At 35.8% G+C, this 20841-nt stretch overlaps 2 protein-coding genes and 41 non-coding genes across 43 annotated transcripts; 2 read left to right on the top strand and 41 right to left on the bottom strand.

The window, feature by feature from the left end:
* Window positions 1–55: 55 nt before the first annotated feature.
* Trnat-ugu (transfer RNA threonine (anticodon UGU)) lies at window positions 56–128 on the bottom strand. The gene has a single exon. It is a non-coding gene; the product is annotated as a tRNA-Thr (tRNA).
* Window positions 129–206: 78 nt separating this feature from the next.
* On the bottom strand, window positions 207–279 carry Trnat-agu (transfer RNA threonine (anticodon AGU)). Its single transcript has one exon. It is a non-coding gene; the product is annotated as a tRNA-Thr (tRNA).
* A 234-nt stretch (window positions 280–513) lies between these two features.
* Trnat-agu (transfer RNA threonine (anticodon AGU)) lies at window positions 514–586 on the bottom strand. The gene has a single exon. It is a non-coding gene; the product is annotated as a tRNA-Thr (tRNA).
* An 82-nt stretch (window positions 587–668) lies between these two features.
* Window positions 669–741, bottom strand: Trnat-ugu (transfer RNA threonine (anticodon UGU)). Its single transcript has one exon. It is a non-coding gene; the product is annotated as a tRNA-Thr (tRNA).
* A 234-nt stretch (window positions 742–975) lies between these two features.
* On the bottom strand, window positions 976–1048 carry Trnat-agu (transfer RNA threonine (anticodon AGU)). Its single transcript has one exon. It is a non-coding gene; the product is annotated as a tRNA-Thr (tRNA).
* A 987-nt stretch (window positions 1049–2035) lies between these two features.
* Trnat-ugu (transfer RNA threonine (anticodon UGU)) lies at window positions 2036–2108 on the bottom strand. Its single transcript has one exon. It is a non-coding gene; the product is annotated as a tRNA-Thr (tRNA).
* A 197-nt stretch (window positions 2109–2305) lies between these two features.
* Trnat-agu (transfer RNA threonine (anticodon AGU)) lies at window positions 2306–2378 on the bottom strand. The gene has a single exon. It is a non-coding gene; the product is annotated as a tRNA-Thr (tRNA).
* Window positions 2379–2614: 236 nt separating this feature from the next.
* On the bottom strand, window positions 2615–2687 carry Trnat-agu (transfer RNA threonine (anticodon AGU)). Its single transcript has one exon. It is a non-coding gene; the product is annotated as a tRNA-Thr (tRNA).
* An 81-nt stretch (window positions 2688–2768) lies between these two features.
* Window positions 2769–2841, bottom strand: Trnat-ugu (transfer RNA threonine (anticodon UGU)). Its single transcript has one exon. It is a non-coding gene; the product is annotated as a tRNA-Thr (tRNA).
* A 79-nt stretch (window positions 2842–2920) lies between these two features.
* On the bottom strand, window positions 2921–2993 carry Trnat-agu (transfer RNA threonine (anticodon AGU)). Its single transcript has one exon. It is a non-coding gene; the product is annotated as a tRNA-Thr (tRNA).
* A 389-nt stretch (window positions 2994–3382) lies between these two features.
* On the bottom strand, window positions 3383–3458 carry Trnat-agu (transfer RNA threonine (anticodon AGU)). The gene is given in 2 exon segments: window positions 3383–3418; window positions 3422–3458. It is a non-coding gene; the product is annotated as a tRNA-Thr (tRNA).
* An 80-nt stretch (window positions 3459–3538) lies between these two features.
* Window positions 3539–3611, bottom strand: Trnat-ugu (transfer RNA threonine (anticodon UGU)). Its single transcript has one exon. It is a non-coding gene; the product is annotated as a tRNA-Thr (tRNA).
* An 81-nt stretch (window positions 3612–3692) lies between these two features.
* On the bottom strand, window positions 3693–3765 carry Trnat-agu (transfer RNA threonine (anticodon AGU)). Its single transcript has one exon. It is a non-coding gene; the product is annotated as a tRNA-Thr (tRNA).
* A 391-nt stretch (window positions 3766–4156) lies between these two features.
* Window positions 4157–4229, bottom strand: Trnat-ugu (transfer RNA threonine (anticodon UGU)). The gene has a single exon. It is a non-coding gene; the product is annotated as a tRNA-Thr (tRNA).
* An 81-nt stretch (window positions 4230–4310) lies between these two features.
* Window positions 4311–4383, bottom strand: Trnat-ugu (transfer RNA threonine (anticodon UGU)). Its single transcript has one exon. It is a non-coding gene; the product is annotated as a tRNA-Thr (tRNA).
* An 81-nt stretch (window positions 4384–4464) lies between these two features.
* Trnat-agu (transfer RNA threonine (anticodon AGU)) lies at window positions 4465–4537 on the bottom strand. The gene has a single exon. It is a non-coding gene; the product is annotated as a tRNA-Thr (tRNA).
* A 79-nt stretch (window positions 4538–4616) lies between these two features.
* Trnat-ugu (transfer RNA threonine (anticodon UGU)) lies at window positions 4617–4689 on the bottom strand. The gene has a single exon. It is a non-coding gene; the product is annotated as a tRNA-Thr (tRNA).
* A 391-nt stretch (window positions 4690–5080) lies between these two features.
* Trnat-ugu (transfer RNA threonine (anticodon UGU)) lies at window positions 5081–5153 on the bottom strand. The gene has a single exon. It is a non-coding gene; the product is annotated as a tRNA-Thr (tRNA).
* Window positions 5154–5698: 545 nt separating this feature from the next.
* On the bottom strand, window positions 5699–5771 carry Trnat-ugu (transfer RNA threonine (anticodon UGU)). Its single transcript has one exon. It is a non-coding gene; the product is annotated as a tRNA-Thr (tRNA).
* A 197-nt stretch (window positions 5772–5968) lies between these two features.
* On the bottom strand, window positions 5969–6041 carry Trnat-agu (transfer RNA threonine (anticodon AGU)). Its single transcript has one exon. It is a non-coding gene; the product is annotated as a tRNA-Thr (tRNA).
* A 542-nt stretch (window positions 6042–6583) lies between these two features.
* Window positions 6584–6656, bottom strand: Trnat-agu (transfer RNA threonine (anticodon AGU)). The gene has a single exon. It is a non-coding gene; the product is annotated as a tRNA-Thr (tRNA).
* An 82-nt stretch (window positions 6657–6738) lies between these two features.
* Trnat-ugu (transfer RNA threonine (anticodon UGU)) lies at window positions 6739–6811 on the bottom strand. Its single transcript has one exon. It is a non-coding gene; the product is annotated as a tRNA-Thr (tRNA).
* A 374-nt stretch (window positions 6812–7185) lies between these two features.
* Trnat-ugu (transfer RNA threonine (anticodon UGU)) lies at window positions 7186–7258 on the bottom strand. Its single transcript has one exon. It is a non-coding gene; the product is annotated as a tRNA-Thr (tRNA).
* Window positions 7259–7339: 81 nt separating this feature from the next.
* Trnat-agu (transfer RNA threonine (anticodon AGU)) lies at window positions 7340–7412 on the bottom strand. The gene has a single exon. It is a non-coding gene; the product is annotated as a tRNA-Thr (tRNA).
* Window positions 7413–7803: 391 nt separating this feature from the next.
* Trnat-ugu (transfer RNA threonine (anticodon UGU)) lies at window positions 7804–7876 on the bottom strand. Its single transcript has one exon. It is a non-coding gene; the product is annotated as a tRNA-Thr (tRNA).
* Window positions 7877–7957: 81 nt separating this feature from the next.
* Trnat-agu (transfer RNA threonine (anticodon AGU)) lies at window positions 7958–8030 on the bottom strand. The gene has a single exon. It is a non-coding gene; the product is annotated as a tRNA-Thr (tRNA).
* A 1906-nt stretch (window positions 8031–9936) lies between these two features.
* Trnat-ugu (transfer RNA threonine (anticodon UGU)) lies at window positions 9937–10009 on the bottom strand. The gene has a single exon. It is a non-coding gene; the product is annotated as a tRNA-Thr (tRNA).
* An 81-nt stretch (window positions 10010–10090) lies between these two features.
* On the bottom strand, window positions 10091–10163 carry Trnat-agu (transfer RNA threonine (anticodon AGU)). Its single transcript has one exon. It is a non-coding gene; the product is annotated as a tRNA-Thr (tRNA).
* A 296-nt stretch (window positions 10164–10459) lies between these two features.
* On the top strand, window positions 10460–10532 carry Trnat-agu (transfer RNA threonine (anticodon AGU)). The gene has a single exon. It is a non-coding gene; the product is annotated as a tRNA-Thr (tRNA).
* A 329-nt stretch (window positions 10533–10861) lies between these two features.
* Trnat-ugu (transfer RNA threonine (anticodon UGU)) lies at window positions 10862–10934 on the bottom strand. The gene has a single exon. It is a non-coding gene; the product is annotated as a tRNA-Thr (tRNA).
* Window positions 10935–11608: 674 nt separating this feature from the next.
* On the bottom strand, window positions 11609–17916 carry LOC140047837 (uncharacterized). The gene is made up of 2 exons (XM_072092869.1): window positions 17770–17916; window positions 11609–14104 (listed from the first exon to the last, which is right to left on the bottom strand). The coding sequence occupies exons 1-2, from the start codon at window positions 17914–17916 to the stop codon at window positions 11609–11611; spliced, it is 2643 nt and encodes an 880-aa protein (XP_071948970.1).
* Window positions 14365–14437, bottom strand: Trnat-ugu (transfer RNA threonine (anticodon UGU)). The gene has a single exon. It is a non-coding gene; the product is annotated as a tRNA-Thr (tRNA).
* Window positions 14517–14589, bottom strand: Trnat-agu (transfer RNA threonine (anticodon AGU)). Its single transcript has one exon. It is a non-coding gene; the product is annotated as a tRNA-Thr (tRNA).
* Trnat-agu (transfer RNA threonine (anticodon AGU)) lies at window positions 14824–14896 on the bottom strand. Its single transcript has one exon. It is a non-coding gene; the product is annotated as a tRNA-Thr (tRNA).
* Trnat-ugu (transfer RNA threonine (anticodon UGU)) lies at window positions 14979–15051 on the bottom strand. Its single transcript has one exon. It is a non-coding gene; the product is annotated as a tRNA-Thr (tRNA).
* Window positions 15441–15513, bottom strand: Trnat-ugu (transfer RNA threonine (anticodon UGU)). The gene has a single exon. It is a non-coding gene; the product is annotated as a tRNA-Thr (tRNA).
* Window positions 15748–15820, bottom strand: Trnat-agu (transfer RNA threonine (anticodon AGU)). The gene has a single exon. It is a non-coding gene; the product is annotated as a tRNA-Thr (tRNA).
* On the bottom strand, window positions 15901–15973 carry Trnat-ugu (transfer RNA threonine (anticodon UGU)). Its single transcript has one exon. It is a non-coding gene; the product is annotated as a tRNA-Thr (tRNA).
* Trnat-ugu (transfer RNA threonine (anticodon UGU)) lies at window positions 16055–16127 on the bottom strand. The gene has a single exon. It is a non-coding gene; the product is annotated as a tRNA-Thr (tRNA).
* Window positions 16208–16280, bottom strand: Trnat-ugu (transfer RNA threonine (anticodon UGU)). The gene has a single exon. It is a non-coding gene; the product is annotated as a tRNA-Thr (tRNA).
* On the bottom strand, window positions 16360–16432 carry Trnat-agu (transfer RNA threonine (anticodon AGU)). The gene has a single exon. It is a non-coding gene; the product is annotated as a tRNA-Thr (tRNA).
* Trnat-agu (transfer RNA threonine (anticodon AGU)) lies at window positions 16514–16586 on the bottom strand. The gene has a single exon. It is a non-coding gene; the product is annotated as a tRNA-Thr (tRNA).
* A 513-nt stretch (window positions 17917–18429) lies between the features above and the next one.
* On the top strand, window positions 18430–20590 carry LOC140046450 (L-rhamnose-binding lectin ELEL-1-like). Its single transcript, XM_072091094.1, has 3 exons — window positions 18430–18524; window positions 19333–19620; window positions 19945–20590. Exons 1-3 carry the CDS (start codon window positions 18473–18475, stop codon window positions 19956–19958), a joined length of 354 nt encoding a protein of 117 aa, XP_071947195.1. The 5' UTR covers window positions 18430–18472; the 3' UTR covers window positions 19959–20590.
* Window positions 20591–20841: the final 251 nt, after the last annotated feature.

Below are 20841 nucleotides of genomic sequence, written 5' to 3' on the forward strand. Positions count from 1 at the left end.
AAGATAGTAACTGAAAAAACGTTTTGTATGTTAAAATGGTATACGATAAAAATGAAGGCACTGCCCGGATTTGAACCAAGAATCTCCTGTTTACAAGACAGGCGCTTTAACCGCTAAGCCACAGCGCCTTGCTGTAATGCTGACTACCTTAAAAAAAAATAACTGAAAAACATTTTGTATATTAAAATGGTATACAATAAAAATAAAGGCACTGCCCGGATTTGAACCGGGGATCTCCTGTTTACTAGACAGGCGCTTTAACCGCTAAGCCACAGCGCCTTACTGTAGTTTTGAATTACGTTAACAAAATAATAATGAAAAAACATTTTGTATATTAAAATGGTATACGATAAAAATGAAGGCCCTGCCCGTATTTGAATCAGGGATCTCCTGTTTACAAGACAGGCGCTTTAACCGCTAAGCCACAGCGCCTTGCTGTAATGCTGAATTACGTTAAAAAAATAATAACTTAAAAAAGTTTTTGTAAATTAAACTGGTATACGATCAGAATTAAGGCACTACCCGGATTTGAACCAGGGATCTCCTGTTTACTAGACAGGCACTTTAACCGCTAAACCACAACGCCTTCCTGTATTGCTTAATTACGTTAAGAAAAATAATAACTTAAAAAAGTTTTGGTAAATTGAACTGGTATACGATCAAAATTAAGGCACTGCCCGGATTTGAACCGGGGATCTCCTGTTTACAAGACAGGCGCTTTAACCGCTAAGCAACAGCACCCTCCTGTATTGCTTGATTACGTTAAGAAAAATAATAACTGAAAAACATTTTGTTTAATAAAATGGTATACGATAAAAATTAAGGCACTGGCTGGAGTTGAAGCGGGGATCTCTTGTTTACTAGACAGGGGCTTTAACCAATAAGCCACAGCGCCTTGCTGTAATTTTGAATTACGTTAAAAAAATAATAATTAAAAAACATTTTGTATATTAAAATGGTATACGATAAAAATGAAGGCACTGCCCGGATTTGAACCAGGGATCTTCTGTTTACTAGACAGGCGCTTTAACCGCTAACCCACAGCGCCTTACTGTAGTTCTGAATTACGTTAAGAAAAATAATAACTTAAAAAGTTTTTGTATATTAAAATGGTATACAATAAAAATCAAGGCACTGCCCGGATTTGAACCGGGGATCTCCTGTTTACAATACAGGCGCTTTAACCGCTAAGCAACAGCGACTTGCTGTAATTTTGATTTACGTTAAAAAAAATAATAATGAAAAAACATTTTGTATATTATAATGGTATATGATAAAAATTAAGACAGCGCCCGGATTTGAACCGGGGATCTCCTGTTTACAAGACAGGCGCTTTAACCGCTAAGCAACAGCGCCTTCCTGTATTGCTTAATTACGTTAAGAAAAAAAATAACTAAAAAACGTTTTGTATATTAAAATGGTATACGATGGATATTAAGGCACTGATTGGATTTGAACCGGGGATCTCCTGTTTACTAGACAGGCGCTTTAACCTTGCTGTAATGATGAATTCGGTTAAAAAGATAGTAACTGAAAAAACATTTTGTATATTAAAATGGTATACGATAAAAATAAAGGCCCTGCACAGATTTGAACCGGGGATCTCCTGTTTACAAGACAGGCGCTTTAACCGCTAAGCCACAGCGCCTTGCTGTACTGCTGACTACCTTAAAAAAAAATAACTGAAAAACGTTTTGTATATTAAAATGGTATACGATAAAAATTAAGGCACTGGCTAGAGTTGAACCGGGGATCTCTTGTTTACTAGACAGGCACTTTAACCGCTAATCCACAGCGCCTTGCTGTAATTTTGATTTACGTTAAAAAAAATAATAATTAAAAAACATTTTGTATATTATAATGGTATATGATAAAAATTAAGGCACCACCAGGATTTGAACTGGGATCTCCTGTTTACTAGACAGGCGCTTTAACCGCTAAACCACACCGTCTTGCTGTAATTCTGAATTACGTTTAAAAAAATAATAACCTAAAAAAGTTTTTGGTAAATTAAACTGGTATACGATCTAAATTAAGGCACTGCCCGGATTTGAACCGGGGATCTCCTGTTTACAAGACAGGCGCTTTAACCGCTAAGCCACAGCACCTTCATGTATTGCTTAATTACGTTAAATAAAATAATAAATTCAAAACGTTTTTGTATATTAAAATGGTGTACGATAAAAATTGAGGCACTGCCCTGATTTGAACCAGGGATCTCCTGTTTACAAGACAGGCACTTTAACGGCTAAAAATTATAATTAAAAAACATTTTGTATATTAAAATGGTATACGATAAAAATAAAGGCACTGCCCGGATTTGAACCCGGGATCTCCTGTTTACTAGACAGGCGCTTTAACCGCTAAGACACAGCGCCTTACTGTAATGCTGAATAACGTTAAGAAAAATAATAACTTAAAAAGTTTTTGTATATTAAAATGGTATACGATAAAAATTAAGGCACTGGCTGGATTTGAACCAGGGATCTCTTGTTTACTAGACAGGCACTTTAACCGCTACGCCACAGCACCTTGCTGTAATGCTGAATTACGTTTAAAAAGAAAATAACTTAAAAAAGTTTTGGTAAATTGAACTTGTATACGATCAAAATTAAGGCACTGCCCAGATTTGAACCAGGGATCTCCTGTTTACTAGACAGGCGCTGTAACCGCTAAGCCACAGCGCCTTGCTGTAATTTTGATTTACGTTAAAAAAAATAATAATGAGAAAACATTTTGTATATTATAATGGTATACGATAAAAATGAAGGCACTGCCCGGATTTGAACCGGGGATCTCCTATTTACAAGACAGGTGCTTTAACCGCTAAGCCACAGCGCCTTGCAGTAATGCTGACTACCTTAAAAAAAAAATAACTGAAAAACGTTTTGTATATTAAAATGGTATACAATAAAAATCAAGGCACTGCCCGGATTTGAACCAGGGATCTCCTGTTTACTAGACAGGCACTTTAACCGCTAAACCACAACGCCTTCCTGTATTGCTTAATTACGTTAAGAAAAATAATAACTTAAAAAAGTTTTGGTAAATTGAACTGGTATACGATCAAAATTAAGGCACTGCCCGGATTTGAACCGGGGATCTCCTGTTTACAAGACAGGCGCTTTAACCGCTATGCAACAGCACCCTCCTGTATTGCTTAATTACGTTAAGAAAAATAATAACTGAAAAACATTTTGTTTAATAAAATGGTATACGATAAAAATTAAGGCACTGGCTGGAGTTGAACCGGGGATCTCTTGTTTACTAGACAGGCGCTTTAACCAATAAGCCACAGCGCCTTGCTGTAATTTTGAATTACGTTAAAAAAATAATAATGAAAAAACATTTTGTATATTAAAATGGTATACGATAAAAATGAAGGCACTGCCCGGATTTGAACCGAGAATCTCCTGTTTACTACTAGACAGGCGCTTTAACCGCTAAGCCACAGCGCCTTACTGTAGTTTTGAATTACGTTAACAAAATAATAATGTAAAAACATTTTGTATATTAAAATGGTATACGATAAAAATGAAGGCCCTGCCCGGATTTGAACCGGGGATCTCCTGTTTACAAGACAGGCGCTTTAACCGCTAAGCCACAGCGCCTTGCTGTAATGCTGAATTACGTTAAAAAAATAATAACTTAAAAAAGTTTTTGTAAATTAAACTGGTATACGATCAGAATTAAGGCACTGCCCGGATTTGAACCAGGGATCTCCTGTTTACTAGACAGGCACTTTAACCGCTAAACCACAACGCCTTCCTGTATTGCTTAATTACGTTAAGAAAAATAATAACTTAAAAAAGTTTTGGTAAATTGAACTGATATACGATCAAAATTAAGGCACTGCCCGGATTTGAACCGGAGATCTCCTGTTTACAAGACAGGCGCTTTAACCGCTAAGCAACAGCAACCTCCTGTATTGCTTAATTACGTTAAGAAAAATAATAACTGAAAAACATTTTGTTTAATAAAATGGTATACGATAAAAATTAAGGCACTGGCTGGAGTTGAACCGGGGATCTCTTGTTTACTAGACAGGCGCTTTAACCGCTAAACCACAACGCCTTCCTGTATTGCTTAATTACGTTAAGAAAAATAATAACTTAAAAAAGTTTTGGTAAATTGAACTGGTATACGATCAAAATTAAGGCACTGCCCGGATTTGAACCGGGGATCTCCTGTTTACAAGACAGGCGCTTTAACCGCTAAGCAACAGCACCCTCCTGTATTGCTTAATTACGTTAAGAAAAATAATAATTAAAAAACATTTTGTATATTAAAATGGTATACGATAAGAATGAAGGCACTGCCCGGATTTGAACTGGGGATCTCCTGTTTACAAGACAGGCGCTTTAACCTCTAAGCCACAGCGCCTTGCTGTAATGCTGAATTACGTTAAAAAAATAATAACTTAAAAAAGTTTTTGTAAATTAAACTGGTATACGATCAGAATTAAGGCACTGCCCGGATTTGAACCAGGGATCTCCTGTTTACTAGACAGGCACTTTAACCGCTAAACCACAACGCCTTGCTGTAATGCTGACTACCTTAAAAAAAAAATAACTGAAAAACGTTTTGTATATTAAAATGGTATACAATAAAAATCAAGGCACTGCCCGGATTTGAACCGGGGATGTCCTGTTTACAAGACAGGCGCTTTAACCGCTAAGCAACAGCGCCCTTCCTGTATTGCTTAATTACGTTAAGAAAAATAATAATTGAAAAACATTTTGTATAATAAAATGGTATACGATAAAAATTAAGGCACTGGCTAGAGTTGAACCGGGGATCTCTTGTTTACTAGACAGACACTTTAACCGCTAATCCACAGCGCCTTGCTGTAATTTTGATTTACGTTAAAAAGAATAATAATTAAAAAACATTTTGTATATTATAATGGTATATGATAAAAATTAAGGAACCACCAGGATTTGAACTGGGATCTCCTGTTTACTAGACAGGCGCTTTAACCGCTAAACCACACCGTCTTGCTGTAATTCTGAATTACGTTTAAAAAAATAATAACCTAAAAAAGTTGTTGGTAAATTAAACTAGTATACGATCTAAATTAAGGCACTGCCCGGATTTGAACCGGGGATCTCCTGTTTACAAGACAGGCGCTTTAACCGCTAAGCCACAGCGCCTTCATGTATTGCTTAATTACGTTAAATAAAATAATAAATTCAAAACGTTTTTGTATATTAAAATGGTGTACGATAAAAATTGAGGCACTGCCCTGATTTGAACCAGGGATCTCCTGTTTACAAGACAGGCACTTTAACGGCTAAGCCACAGCGCCTTACTGTATTGCTTAATTACGTTAAGAAAAATAATAATTGAAAAACATTTTGTATAATAAAATGGTATACGATAAAAATTAAGGCACTGGCTAGAGTTGAACCGGGGATCTCTTGTTTACTAGACAGGCACTTTAACCGCTAATCCACAGCGCCTTGCTGTAATTTTGATTTACGTTAAAAAAAATAATAATTAAAAAACATTTTGTATATTATAATGGTATATGATAAAAATTAAGGAACCACCAGGATTTGAACTGGGATCTCCTGTTTACTAGACAGGCGGTTTAACCGCTAAACCACACCGTCTTGCTGTAATTCTGAATTACGTTTAAAAAAATAATAACCTAAAAAAGTTTTTGGTAAATTAAACTGGTATACGATCTAAATTAAGGTACTGCCCGGATTTGAACCGGGGATCTCCTGTTTACAAGACAGGCGCTTTAACCGCTAAGCCACAGCGCCTTCATGTATTGCTTAATTACCTTAAATAAAATAATAAATTCAAAACGTTTTTGTATATTAAAATGGTGTACGATAAAAATTGAGGCACTGCCCTGATTTGAACCAGGGATCTCCTGTTTACAAGACAGGCACTTTAACGGCTAAAAATTATAATTAAAAAACATTTTGTATATTAAAATGGTATACGATAAAAATAAAGGCACTGCCCGGATTTGAACCGGGGATCTCCTGTTTACTAGACAGGCGCTTTAACCGCTAAGCCACAGCGCCTTACTGTAATGCTGAATAACGTTAAGAAAAATAATAACTTAAAAAGTTTTTGTATATTAAAATGGTATACGATAAAAATTAAGGCACTGGCTGGATTTGAACCAGGGATCTCTTGTTTACTAGACAGGCACTTTAACCGCTACGCCACAGCACCTTGCTGTAATGCTGAATTACGTTTAAAAAGAAAATAACTTAAAAAAGTTTTGGTAAATTGAACTTGTATACGATCAAAATTAAGGCACTGCCCAGGTTTGAACCAGGGATCTACTGTTTACTAGACAGGCGCTGTAACCGCTAATCCACAGCGCCTTGCTGTAATTTTGATTTACGTTAAAAAAAATAATAATGAAAAAACATTTTGTATATTATAATGGTATACGATAAAAATGAAGGCACTGCCCGGATTTGAATCGGGGATCTCCTGTTTACAAGACAGGTGCTTTAACTGCTAATCCACAGCGCCTTGCTGTAATGCTGACTACCTTAAAAAACAAATAACTGAAAAACGTTTTGTATATTAAAATGGTATACAATAAAAATAAAGGCACTGCCCGGATTTGAACCAGGGAACTCCTGTTTACTAGACCGGCACTTTAACCGCTAAACCACAACGCCTTCCTGTATTGCTTAATTACGTTAAGAAAAATAATAACTTAAAAAAGTTTTGGTAAATTGAACTGGTATACGATCAAAATTAAGGCACTGCCCGGATTTGAACCGGGGATCTCCTGTTTACAAGACAGGCGCTTTAACCGCTAAGCAACAGCACCCTCCTGTATTGCTTAATTACGTTAAGAAAAATAATAACTAAAAAACGTTTTGTATATTAAAATGGTATACAATGGATATTAAGGCACTGATTGGATTTGAACCGGGGATCTCCTGTTTACTAGACAGGCGCTTTAACCTTGCTGTAATGATGAATTCAGTTAAAAACGTAACGTAACTGAAAAAACGTTTTGTATATTAAAATGGTATACGATAAAAATGAAGGCACTGCCCGGATTTGAACCGAGAATCTCCTGTTTACAAGACAGGCGCTTTAACCGCTAAGCCACATCGTCTTACTGTAGTTTTGAATTACGTTAACAAAATAATAATGTAAAAACATTTTGTATATTAAAATGGTATACGATAAAAATGAAGGCCCTGCCCGGATTTGAACCGGGGATCTCCTGTTTACAAGACAGGCGCTTTAACCGCTAAGCCACAGCGCCTTGCTGTAATGCTGAATTACGTTAAAAAAATAATAACTTAAAAAAGTTTTTGTAAATTTAACTGGTATACGACCAGAATTAAGGCACTGCCCGGATTTGAACCAGGGATCTCCTGTTTACTAGACAGGCACTTTAACCGCTAAACCACAACGCCTTCCTGTATTGCTTAATTACGTTAAGAAAAATAATAACTTAAAAAAGTTTTGGTAAATTGAACTGGTATACGATCAAAATTAAGGCACTGCCCGGATTTGAACCGGAGATCTCCTGTTTACAAGACAGGCGCTTTAACCGCTAAGCAACAGCACCCTCCTGTATTGCTTAATTACGTTAAGAAAAATAATAACTGAAAAACATTTTGTTTAATAAAATGGTATACGATAAAAATTAAGGCACTGGCTGGAGTTGAACCGGGGATCTCTTGTTTACTAGACAGGCGCTTTAACCGCTAAACCACAACGCCTTCTTGTATTGCTTAATTACGTTAAGAAAAATAATAACTTAAAAAAGTTTTGGTAAATTGAACTGGTATACGATCAAAATTAAGGCACTGCCCGGATTTGAACCGGGGATCTCCTGTTTACAAGACAGGCGCTTTAACCGCTAAGCAACAGCACCCTCCTGTATTGCTTAATTACGTTAAGAAAAATAATAATTAAAAAACATTTTGTATATTAAAATGGTATACGATAAAAATGAAGGCACTGCCCGGATTTGAACCAGGGATCTCCTGTTTACTAGACAGGCGCTTTAACCGCTAAGCCACAGCGCCTTACTGTAGTTTTGAATTACGTTAACAAAATAATAATGAAAAAACATTTTGTATATTAAAATGGTATACGATAAAAATAAAGGCCCTGCACGGATTTGAACCGGCGCTTTAACCGCTAAGCAACAGCACCCTCCTGTATTGCTTAATTACGTTAAGAAAAACAAGCACGAATGTGCAATACTCGGGGTACAGCGAAAGAAGCTGTAATGACGTCATAAGACCGGATGTAACGTCACATACACATCAGAAACCGCGCTACCAAATACGGCTATACGATACCATCTTCGAGACGTCATATGGCTGCATCCGGTATGAAATTAAAAAATCCGGCTCTCTATAGCTTTGAGGACATGTCCCTATATTCATGCTAAATCCGAGCTCAATACTACAACGAATAAGGGAGGAGTAGTACTTTATAAATTGCACTTTTTGCTCAATAGTGTCCGGATGGAAGAAGAAGAGGAAAAGATGAGAGAGTCCTAGACTCAGGTACCCCGACTAATAAAACGATATATACTCTATATCATTTTACGTATACAGTATATTTCACCATAAAGTTAAAGAAAAATAGGTTTCGCCAGAGCTCGAACCGGGACCTTCTGCGAGTTAAGCAGACTTGACAACCACTACACTACGAAACCTCTTACACCAAAAATGTGGGTTACACAAAGTTTTTTAATCCATTTAAATTACAAATAAATTATTATGTAATAAGCACAAAGCAAGATAAACATGTGTAAAAGTGATAATTACCGATTACATAAAATAAATATTTTTAAAAATAATAAAAATAAGATATACTGTATATCATATTCCCTTATCAGTACTTTTTACCATAAAGTTGAAAAACAAAGGTTTCGCCCGGGCTCGAACCGGGGACCTTTTGCGTGTTAAGCAGACGTGATAACCACTACGCCAAGAAGCCGCATATAACTACATAACGCTGTGGTGTGTGTCACACATTGTGGCTTCTTAATTAAACAAATTAATTAACAAAAAAGCACGAATGTGCAATACTCGGGGTACAGCGAAAGAAGCTGTATACAGACGTATACAGTTAGAAAGTAAAGAAAAATAGATTTCGCCCGGGCTCGAACCGGGACCTTCTGCGTGTTAAGCAGACTTGACAACCACTACACTACGAGACCTCTTACATTAAAAATGTGGGTTACAGAAAGTTTTTTAACCCATTTAAATTACAAATAAATGGTAATAAGCACAAAGCAAAATAAACATGTGTAAAAGCGATAAATACCGATTACACAAAATAAGTATTTTAAAAAATAATAAAAATAAAATATACTCTGTATAATTATCATATTGCGTATACAGTACTTTTCACCATAAAGTTAAAAAAAAGGTTTCGTCCGGGCTCGAACCAGGTACCTTCTGCGTGTTAAGCAAACGTGATAACCACTACGCCAAGAATCCGCATATAACCATATAACTACATAACGCTGTGGTGTGTGTCACACATTGTGGCTTCTTAATTAAACAAATTAATTAACAAAAAATTAAAAATCCGGCTCTATAGCTTTGAGGACATGTCCCTGTAGTATGTTCATGCCAAATCCCAGCTCAATACTATAACGAATAAGGGAGGAGTAGTACTTTAAAAATCGCACTTTTTACTCAATAGTGTCCAGATGGAGGAAGAGAAGGAGAAAATGAGTAAGTACTAGACTCGGGTACCCCGAGTAATAATAACTGAAAAACATTTTGTTTAATAAAATGGTATACGATAAAAATTAGGGCACTGGCTGGAGTTGAACCGGGGATCTCTTGTTTACAAGACAGGCGCTTTAACCGCTAAACCACAACGCCTTCCTGTATTGCTTAATTACGTTAAGAAAAATAATAACTTAAAAAAGTTTTGGTAAATTGAACTGGTATACGATCAAAATTAAGGCACTGCCCGGATTTGAACCGGGGATCTCCTGTTTACAAGACAGGCGCTTTAACCGCTAAGCAACAGCACCCTCCTGTATTGCTTAATTACGTTAAGAAAAATAATAATTAAAAAACATTTTGTATATTAAAATGGTATACGATAAAAATGAAGGCACTGCCCGGATTTGAACCAGGGATCTCCTGTTTACTAGACAGGCGCTTTAACCGCTAAGCCACAGCGCCTTACTGTAGTTTTGAATTACGTTAACAAAATAATAATGAAAAAACATTTTGTATATTAAAATGGTATACGATAAAAATAAAGGCCCTGCACGGATTTGAACCGGGGATCTCCTGATTACAAGACAGGCGCTTTAACCGCTAAGCCACAGCACCTTGCTGTAATGCTGAATTACGTTAAAAAAATAATAACTTAAAAAAGTTTTTGTAAATTAAAATGGTATACGATGGATATTAAGAAGGCACTGATTGGATTTGAACCAGGGATCTCCTGTTTAGTAGAAAGGCACTTTAAGCAAGGCGCTGTGGCTTAGCGGTTAAAGTGCCTGTCTAGTAAACAGGAGATCCCCGGTTCAAATCCGGGCGGTGCCTTAATTTTTATCTTATACCATTATAATATACAAAATTTTTTTTAATTATTATTTTTTTTAACGTAAATCAAAATTACAGCAAGGCGCTGTGGTTAAGCGGTTACAATGGTGAACTACGTTAAAAAAATAATAACTAAAAAACGTTTTGTATATTCAAATGGTATACAACAAAAATTAAGGCACTGCAGAGATTTGAACCGGGGATCTCCTGTTTACAAGACAGGCACTTTAAGCGCCAAGCCACAGCGCCTTATTACAATGCTGAACTACGTTTTAAAAAAAATAACTAAAAAACGTTTTGTATATTCAAATGGTATACAATAAAAATTAAGGCACTGCCCGGATTTGAACCAGGGATCTCCTGTTTACAAGACAGGCGCTTTAACCGCTAAGCCACAGCGCCTTCATGTATTGCTGAATTACGTTAAGAAAAAAAATAACTTAAAAAGTTTTTGTATATTAAAACGGTATACAATAAAAACCAAGGCATTGCCCGGATTTGAACCGGGGATCTCCTGTTTACAAGACATGCACTTTAACCGCTAAACCACAGCATCTTGCTGTAATTTTGATTTACGTTAAAAAAATATTAATGAAAAAACATTTTGTATATTATAATGGTATATGATAAAAATTAAGGCACCGCCCGGATTTGAACCAGGGATCTCCTATTTACTTGACAAGCGCTGTAACCGCTAAGCCACAGCGCCTCGCTGTAATTTTAATTTACGTTAAAAAAAATAATAATGAAAAAACATTTTGTATATTTTTTTATTTATTTATTTATTTAGGTTTAAAAACACATACAAAACAGCAGCCATTGGCTGATAACGTTTGTTTACAATCAATATACATAAATAATTAAAAGTAAAAGAGGAACAATTACAAACAGCATAGAAAAATAACTATATATTATAAAACACAAAATACAATATTATTCGTTCATAAAATTGAGCACGTCATTATTATTATTATTATTTAAGATTATTATTAATATATACATTATTAAAATTATTATAATAAAAGGTCGAAACGGCATCTAGAAAGTGAGAAATAATCATGGAAATCAAACCTATATCAGTTAGCATTAATGAACTTAACAATCGTAGGTATGGCAGACCTTTGGTATCGTTCAGTTTTACACCTGGGGGGAAGGAGACTTCCGGTACTAGTTGTATTAGACCTAAGGGTTCTCTTCTGCCCGCGGCAAGGAGGTAGCATGTCTCGAAAACAGTTGGACTTGAGTAACCCCCTGCCAAAGGACAACACAAGAGTGTCTCTCCTTGCCCCGAGAGAAGGTAACCCTGTAACCTCTAGGGCATTGTCATAGGAAATGTAGGTAGCACCTAACATTATTCGACATGCTCTTTTCTGGATGGTCTCAATGCTGTTGGCCATTTTCTTGGTAATAGCACCATGCCATACCTGGCAAGCGTATTCCAAGATGGGCCTAATGTAGGAAGTGTACACAGTGATTAGGTCATCAAGAACAACATTGACTTTTTTTAAAATACATAGAGCAAAGAGTCTTCTTGATGCCCGTGAGACAATATCTTGGGTGTTGAGGTCCCACTTCAAATTACTTTGAATTATGACGCCAAGCAATCTCATATGTTCTACTACATCAAGGTTGGAGCCATTTAGATTAAAAATGGGAGACGCAGCGTCAACGCTGATGTCTTTCAAAAAGTTAACGGTCATTATATGGCACTTAGAGGGCTTTGGGATCATATTATTCTTTCTACACCAATCATTAACATCATTAAGCATCTCTTGCATCGTAGGCCTAGCTCCTTTACTAACTACCTCTCCCAGGGTGAGGTCGTCTACGTATTTCCACCTTCTGCAGCTTCCGACACAGGCATCATTAATGAGCACCAAGAATAACACGGGACCAAGCTTAGTCCCTTGCTGGACGCCACAGGTTATCTTACTAGAAGTAGATGTACATCCAGTATATTTGGTATTCATGGTGCGATCGGTGAGGAAGCTGCAGATGGTGGGAATTATAGACGACCTCACCCCGATGTCGATTAACTTCTTTATAAGAATAGAGTGGTCAACAAGGTCAAAAGCTTTGGTGAAATCAATTGCGCACAGATTAACGTAAGTTCCACCACACTCAAGATCTTTGAGCACCGAGTCAATTAAGCTTATAAGATAATGGGAGGTCGATGATTTCTTCCTGCTTCCAAATTGTCTAGAATCTAAGCTAATATTTATATCCTCCACGATCCACTTAACTAAAAACGATTCAAAGACTCTGGCTAATATGGGGGTAAGGGAAATCGGCCTTAAGTCGTTAAGTGATTTAACACTATTAACCTTAGGAATTGGAATGGCGGTTGCTTTTTTCCAGGCGCTAGGGAATGTTCCTTCTTTAAGGGCACAATTAAAAATATCAGCAATTGGTGGAGCTAATTCAGGGGCAAAGTCTCTAATTAACCGTGCAGGTAGGTCCTCGGGGTGACCTGCCTTTATTGGAACTAATTTGCTAAGTAATGCTTTTACTTGCCCGACAAAAATATATGGGGGTTTATCATTTGCTGGCAAATAGGCAGGCAACTTTTTAATATCTAATGGTGTTAACTTATTGCAAATACTGGAGAAATGGCTGTTAATGTTCTCCGCAATATCTTCATCGGAATGGCCAGGCATACTAAATGTAGTATGTTTTTTCATGTTACAGAGTTGTTTAATCCCCTTATGCCATTTGGCTGCATTGTTAGACTTTAGATTCTTTAGGGAATTGCGATAATACGATTGTTTGGCTTCTCTAATTCCAGCTTCCACCATGTTACGGAGATTCCTCCATTCCTGCGTTTTACCATGCTTTTCATACGATTTCTGTCGAGCATCTAGTAGATTCCGAACTTTAGATGTCATCCATGGTCGATCTGCTTCTCTCACACGCTTAGTAATAACTGGAAACTTATCAGAGTATGCTCCATTTAGCAGAGAGATAAACTCGTCGGTTTTTGACTCAGCATCAACTATATTGTACACGTTATCCCATTCATATGCTGTGACCCACTGTCCGAAACATCTTACAGAGCTGTCACGGTACGGTTGAGTTTTAATTTTATGACACATATTTCGCGGAACTTCTGTTTTAGGATGTATCAGGATGGCGTTGTGATCACTGCGTCCTAGTGGGGCTAGTCGTTTGGGTGCAGTATATATATCTGGATAGTTCATGAAAACTTTATCAAGAATTGCACCCTTCCTGGTTGGAAAGTTTACTACTTGGGAAAATCCTACACGCGTTTCAATGTCGTCGGTGTTTAGCTGATTAAAATCACCTAGCACAAAAATGGGTGCATAACTATCTACCGAACGAATGGTGTCGATAGTTTCAATGATATGTTCAATCAGACTATCCCCAGCTGGAGCCGACGGCGGGAAGTAAATGCCTCCAAAGTAGAAATGATGACCTTGTTTACATCTGCGTGGCAGGGTGGCTTTTACCCAGAGACATTCGAAGCAACAATCCGCATGTCCAATTACAGGATCGATATTATAATGGTATATGATAAAAATTAAGGCAGCGCCAGGATTTGAACCGGGGATCTCCTGTTTACAAGACAGGCGCTTTAACCGCTAAGCAACAGCGCCTTCCTGTATTGCTTAATTACGTTAAGAAAAATAATAACTAAAAAACGTTTTGTATATTAAATGGTATACGATGGATATTAAGGCACTGATTGGATTTGAACCGGGGATCTCCTGTTTACTAGACAGGCGCTTTAACCTTGCTGTAATGATGAATTCGGTTAAAAAGATAGTAACTGAAAAAACGTTTTGTATATTAAAATCGTATACGATAAAAATGAAGGCACTGCCCGGATTTGAACCGAGAATCTCCTGTTTACAAGACAGGCGCTTTAACCGCTAAGCCACAGCGCCTTGCTGTAATGCTGACTACCTTAAAAAAAAAATAACTGAAAAACGTTTTGTATATTAAAATGGTATACAATAAAAATAAAGGCACTGCCCGGATTTGAACCGGGGATTTCCTATTTACTAGACAGGCGCTTTAACCGCTAAGCCACAGCGCCTTACTGTAGTTTTGAATTCCGTTAACAAAATAATAATGAAAAAACATTTTGTATATTAAAATGGTATACGATAAAAATGAAGGCCCTGCCCGGATTTGAACCGGGGATCTCCTGTTTACAAGACAGGCGCTTTAGCCGCTAAGCCACAGCCCCTTGCTGTAATGCTGAATTACGTTAAAAAAATAATAACTTAAAAAAGTTTTTGTAAATTTAACTGGTATACGATCAGAATTAAGGCACTGCCCGGATTTGAACCAGGGATCTCCTGTTTACTAGACAGGCACTTTAACCGCTAAACCACAACGCCTTTCTGTATTGCTTAATTACGTTAAGAAAAATAATAACTTAAAAAGGTTTTGGTAAATTGAACTGGTATACGATCAAAATTAAGGCACTGCCCGGATTTGAACCGGGGATCTCCTGTTTACAAGACAGGCGCTTTAACCGCTAAGCAACAGCACCCTCCTGTATTGCTTAATTACGTTAAGAAAAATAATAACTTAAAAAAGTTTTGGTAAATTGAACTGGTATACGATAAAAATTGAGGCACTGGCTGGAGTTGAACCGGGGATCTCTTGTTTACTAGACAGGCGCTTTAACCGCTAAGCCACAGCGCCTTGCTGTAATTTTGAATTACGTTAAAAAAATAATAATTAAAAAACATTTTGTATATTAAAATGGTATACGATAAAAATAAAGGCCCTGCACGGATTTGAACCGGGGATCTCCTGTTTACAAGACAGGCGCTTTAACCGCTAAGCCACAGCGCCTTGCTGTAATGCTGAATTACGTTAAAAAAATAATAACTTAAAAAAGTTTTTGTAACTTAAAAAGGTATACAATAAAAATTAAGGCACTGCCCGGATTTGAACCAGGGATCTCCTGTTTACAAGACAGGCGCTTTAACCGCTAAGCCACAGCGCCTTCATGTTTTGCTGAATTACGTTAAGAAAAAAAATAACTTAAAAAGTTTTGGTATATTAAAACGGTATACAATAAAAATCAAGGCATTGCCCGGATTTGAACCGGGGATCTCCTGTTTACAAGACATGCACTTTAACCGCTAAACCACAGCATCTTGCTGTAATTTTGATTTACGTTAAAAAAATATTAATGAAAAAACATTTTGTATATTATAATGGTATATGATAAAAATTAAGGCACCGCCCGGATTTGAACCAGGGATCTCCTGTTTACTAGACAGGCGCTTTAACCGCTAAGCCACAGCGCCTTGCTACAATGCTGAACTACGTTAAAAAAATAATAACTAAAAAACGTTTTGTATATTTAAATGGTATACAATAAAAATTAAGGCACTGTCCGGATTTGAACCGGGGTTCTCCTGTTTACAAGACAGGCACTTTAACCACTAAGCCACAGGGCCTTCATGTATTGTTTAATTACGTTAAATAAATAATAAATTTAAAACGTTTTTGTATATTAAAATGGTCTACAATAAAAATTGAGGCACTGCCCTGATTTGAACCAGGGATCTCCTGTTTACAAGACAGGCGCTTTAACCGCTAAGCCACAGCGCCTTGCTGTAATTTTGAATTACGTTAAAAAAATAATAATTAAAAAACATTTTGTATATTAAAATGGTATACGATAAAAATGAAGGCACTGCCCGGATTTGAACCAGGGATCTCCTGTTTACAAGACAGGCGCTTTAACCGCTAAGCCACAGCGCCTTGCTGTAATGCTGACTACCTTAAAAAAAAAATAACTGAAAAACGTTTTGTATATTAAAATGGTATACAATAAAAGTAAAGGCACTGCCCGGATTTGAACCGGGGATCTCCTGTTTACTAGACAGGCGCTTTAACCGCTAAGCCACAGCGCCATGCTGTAATGCTGAATTACGTTAAAAAAATAATAACTTAAAAAAGTTTTTGTAAATTAAACTGGTATACGATCAGAATTAAGGCACTGCCCGGATTTGAACCAGGGATCTCCTGTTTACTAGACAGGCACTTTAACCGCTAAGCCACAGCGCCTTGCTGAAATGCTGACTACCTTAAAAAAAAATAACTGAAAAACGTTTTGTATATTAAAATGGTATACAATAAAAATAAAGGCACTGCCCGGATTTGAACCGGGGATCTCCTGTTTACTAGACAGGCACTTTAACCGCTAAGCCTTAGAATATTTTTTTTTTCATTTGTTGTGCTTCAACATTACGGTTCAACACTATGAATTTGATAAGGCAAATGAATTCATGTTGCCAATAACTAGCCTACAGCAGGCAGATCTGTGTCTTAAACACAGAAAACAAGATTTTCATCTTTTTAAATGACACAATTGATAATTAATAGAAAATACAATATAAAAAAAATAATACATTTTAAAAGAAAATGGCAATCGGAATCCGGTACTGAAATGGTACGTTCACCGACCCATTTTCTGAAAATCTTCTGGTTATTAAACTTGTTCACACCTTTTTTTGGATTAGTTATTAGATACTTAAACATACATGAATTAGTTTTAATTCCACAATGCATTAAGTCACTTCCGAAATCTATTTCAGCAAATTATATAATTATAAACAATTAACAAATTACAATCAACAAATTATATATATAATAAAAAACCATTATAAAAAACGCGCCTCATAATAAAATTAAACTGTTTCCAAAGTATTCAATTCAATTCAATTCAAAATTCTTTAATCATCCCACACGGGCAATTCAAATAAAAAGGTCTGGATTAAAATTATCTTACAAAATATACAAAATATCACAATACACAGTACAAAAAAAATAAGAGTCAAGTTAAGGTTCAAGAATTTAAGAGTCGAATAGCCACTGGCAAAAACGAATTCCTTTTCCGGTTTGTTCTACATGCCGGGCATCGAAAGCGACGCCCATGAGGCATGAGCTCAAAATCACTGAACAAGGCATGGTTAATATTTGTTAGAAAAGCTCTACTTTTTTCTAGAGTTTGCATGTCACAGAAAGAAGATAAGCTACGAAGTTGACAACCTATTAATTTAGAACTTAAGTTAACAATTCTTTGTAGTGAGTTTTTCTCTTTGACCATAAGACTAAAAAACCAGCATATAAAGGAAAAAGTTAAAACGTTCTCAATAAAGGAATTATAAAAAACCGTAAGAATTACTTTATCGACATTAAAATGGTTCAGCTTCCTTAACAGATAAAGTCTCTGGTGTCCTTTCTTTACTATTGCCTCTGTATTTAATTCCCAGCCGAGATTATCCTCAAATATAGTACCTAGGTATTTAAAGGAATGGACAATATCGACTGGTTCGTCATTTATAATGGATACCCAAGGGTTGCGTCCTTTCTCCTTCCTAAAATCTACAATCATCTCCTTGGTTTTGGTCACATTGAGTTCCAAGTAGGAGTTTCCACAAAATTGGATAAAATCATCTAAAGCGGAACCATGACCGTCCTGTGAATTTTGAAGGAGAGACAGCAAGACAGTGTCGTCAGCAAATTTAACAAGATGACTATTGTCCTGTTTGCTGCGACAGTCATCCGTGTATATAATATACAGGAGAGGAATGAGGACGCAACCCTGGGGGGATCCAATACTTGTCATACGTACATTCGAGTGTCTTTGGTATAGTCCCATTCTGAAATATTCGATTATAATCATTCAAAAATCGAATGTAAAAGTAAGAAAACAATACTTGTTTTCACATTACTTGGCTGCACCCCTTTCCAATAAATTCAAGGTCCGGATGTTTCAGAATACAGGATTAACATCAAACGCACCTTTTTCTACAAATTCAAGGTCCGGATGTTTCAGAATACAGGATTAACATCAAACGCCCTCACTATCCTGGACAAAAAGTATAAATATCATGTACATAATCATTGACGATTAATTAATTCAGTTTCAGAATACAGAAACATCAAACATGAAGATCTTTGTGGCTGTCTGCTTATTGGCTGTTTTCTTCGGAGCAAGTAGTGAGTACCATATTACACAAGTTAGTTTAACTAGGCCAAATATATATTTAAAAATATTTGTTTAGCCTCTGGTTTAAAAATGTTTCTGAAACTTTTCTATGACAAAATCAGCTGATAAATTACTGAAAAAGATTTTTTTTTATTTGTAAGTCGTTACATTATTCACCACTGGCAAAGATTTCTAGCTGGAGCTAAAGAAAATTAGATTAAATAAAGGTGATATTTAATGTCAGAATTAAATATATCATAAAGTCAATATATAAACCCCTGAGCATGGACTCATTTTTCGGAACAACTAGTTTAAAACATCATGACTAGAGTCTAGTTTGCCAGGAGGCGAGTTTGCAAGCCTTGAAATAGTCTTTCGAATTTGCAACTTAAATATTTCTGTTAGTTCTTTTAAAACCAAATTATTAAATTATCTCAATATTTATTTTTTAAATAATTTTGAAGTTGAAATGTGTGTAGTTGGTCGCTTTCTTGTAGATGCTTTAATTGTAGAAAGTAATTTTTTATTTTTGTTTGTTTCTTTCTGTGCTCTGTTCTGGGTTGACCAACAAGATAGGTGTTTTCTTTCCTTGTCCTTTATATTTGTTTTGTCTTCTTTGTTTTGTATATGGCAGAAATTGAATAAATAAAAAATGAAATAATAAAGAAAAAGCAAGTATATTTGTTGTGACCTATTGATCGCTACATAGTAATGTAAATTATTTAGACAGACCTAGACCTAAACAAGTGGATATATGGATATTCAATTATATCTAACATTACTTAGTTTAATTATTATCACTGATGATCAAACTTACAGATGCTGCCGTCACTAGATTTGTGTGTGAACACGACACAGTGAAGATAAACTGTGGAAATCACAAGATTAATGTACTGTGTGCTGCATACGGACGGTCCGTGCCGTACAGTACACGCTGCGCATACTCCACTACAACACCACCCGATCTGTCGTGCATTGCGCAAACATCCATCTCAAAGGTAAACCAGCTTTGTGACGGCAAGAGTTCGTGCAGTGTTTATGCCAGTAACAGTGTGTTTGGTGATCCGTGCGTCTACACCTACAAATATCTGCAGGTCACATATGAATGTAAGTAGGCCTATGTTCATTTTCAAGTTTACTCCTCCTTCCACGTAACATGTATTCCTCGTCCACCTTCACAAATAATGTATCCAACAATACCGTGGAATTCACAATCAGGGACTACGAACATATTCTGAGATAAGTTGTTGAAATTAATGATACTTTTACATCATTAGGCCTAAAAAAGGAAAGATTTACATTTTATTACAGTTTTACCTTTTCAAATATCAAATTTCTGATATATTTCCAATTCTAATTTTTAGAAACATAACTAACTAAAGTGATCAATAGACGCATTTATATTTATATATTTCGTTGATTTCATTACAGGCGTACTTAACTAAGCGGTATGACAGATTTTTCAAGCAGAAGAATTTACACGATTTTGAAATATCAATTTAATATAAAGTTTACAGTTTATGGTTTACTAATAGATATTTCATATAGCTAATAAGCGTTGCAAGGCCAGTTTTTTTCCCAAAAATAATAAACTAACATCAGTATAATCAAATGTGTGTTTCTTAATAACTACAAGTACTGTATTAATATTATTAATGAAAACTGAGACTCAAATAATAAGGCCTACCGTACAGATAAATGTGTGAATAGAATCCTACATAACACAGTCGGCACCTGCCCTCTTATCTTGAAACGATTATTTCTGGTTTGAAACTGTATTTCGAAGATTCCAATTTTCTGGATGTCTGCTTTCGGCATGTGTTCATACCGATGCCTCATCTTATTACTATCATTCACTCGTATTAAAATATTTAGAACAAAAGACTAAATATACTATAAGCCAATCATCATCATCAGTCTCAGGTTTTATATATATTATTGTTTTTGTTATATTTACGTGTTTAATGCAATACTTTGTAATGCTTAGATTTTTTATTTTGAATTATAAAGGATCCCAATGGAAATAAGCTAATAAGCCTTTTGGCCTACCCTGAAAATCTTTTATAGCCTAAATGTATTATTTGTAATGTCAGTAATTTATGTTATCACTTTGTATGTATTTTTTATGATGATTTTCCTAATAAATTATTAGGATATTTATACTAAATAGTTATATTATTCTGATTTCTGAATTCTTATATTTATTGATTGGTATGATAATCTTTACTCGGTCTTGACGACGACCCGGCGAAGCATAAAAGCATAATAAAACTAAGAAAAGTAAACAAATATCTGATACATAAAACCGTAACAAACTCTTGTCGTTTT

Source organism: Antedon mediterranea, chromosome 4 (genome assembly GCF_964355755.1).
Source record: "Antedon mediterranea chromosome 4, ecAntMedi1.1, whole genome shotgun sequence".
In the NCBI taxonomy this organism is placed as follows: Eukaryota; Metazoa; Echinodermata; class Crinoidea; order Comatulida; family Antedonidae; genus Antedon; species Antedon mediterranea.

Coding starts and splice junctions, on each gene's coding strand:
- LOC140047837 (XM_072092869.1), bottom strand. CDS start 17,916: ATGATTGTAGATTTTAGGAAGGAGAAAGGACGCAACCCTTGGGTATCC. Junction 14,105..17,769: donor AATTAAATACAGAGGCAATA/GTAAAGAAAGGA, acceptor TCTTGTAAACAG/GAGATCCCCGGTTCAAATCC.
- LOC140046450 (XM_072091094.1), top strand. CDS start 18,473: ATGAAGATCTTTGTGGCTGTCTGCTTATTGGCTGTTTTCTTCGGAGCA. Junction 18,525..19,332: donor TGTTTTCTTCGGAGCAAGTA/GTGAGTACCATA, acceptor TCAAACTTACAG/ATGCTGCCGTCACTAGATTT.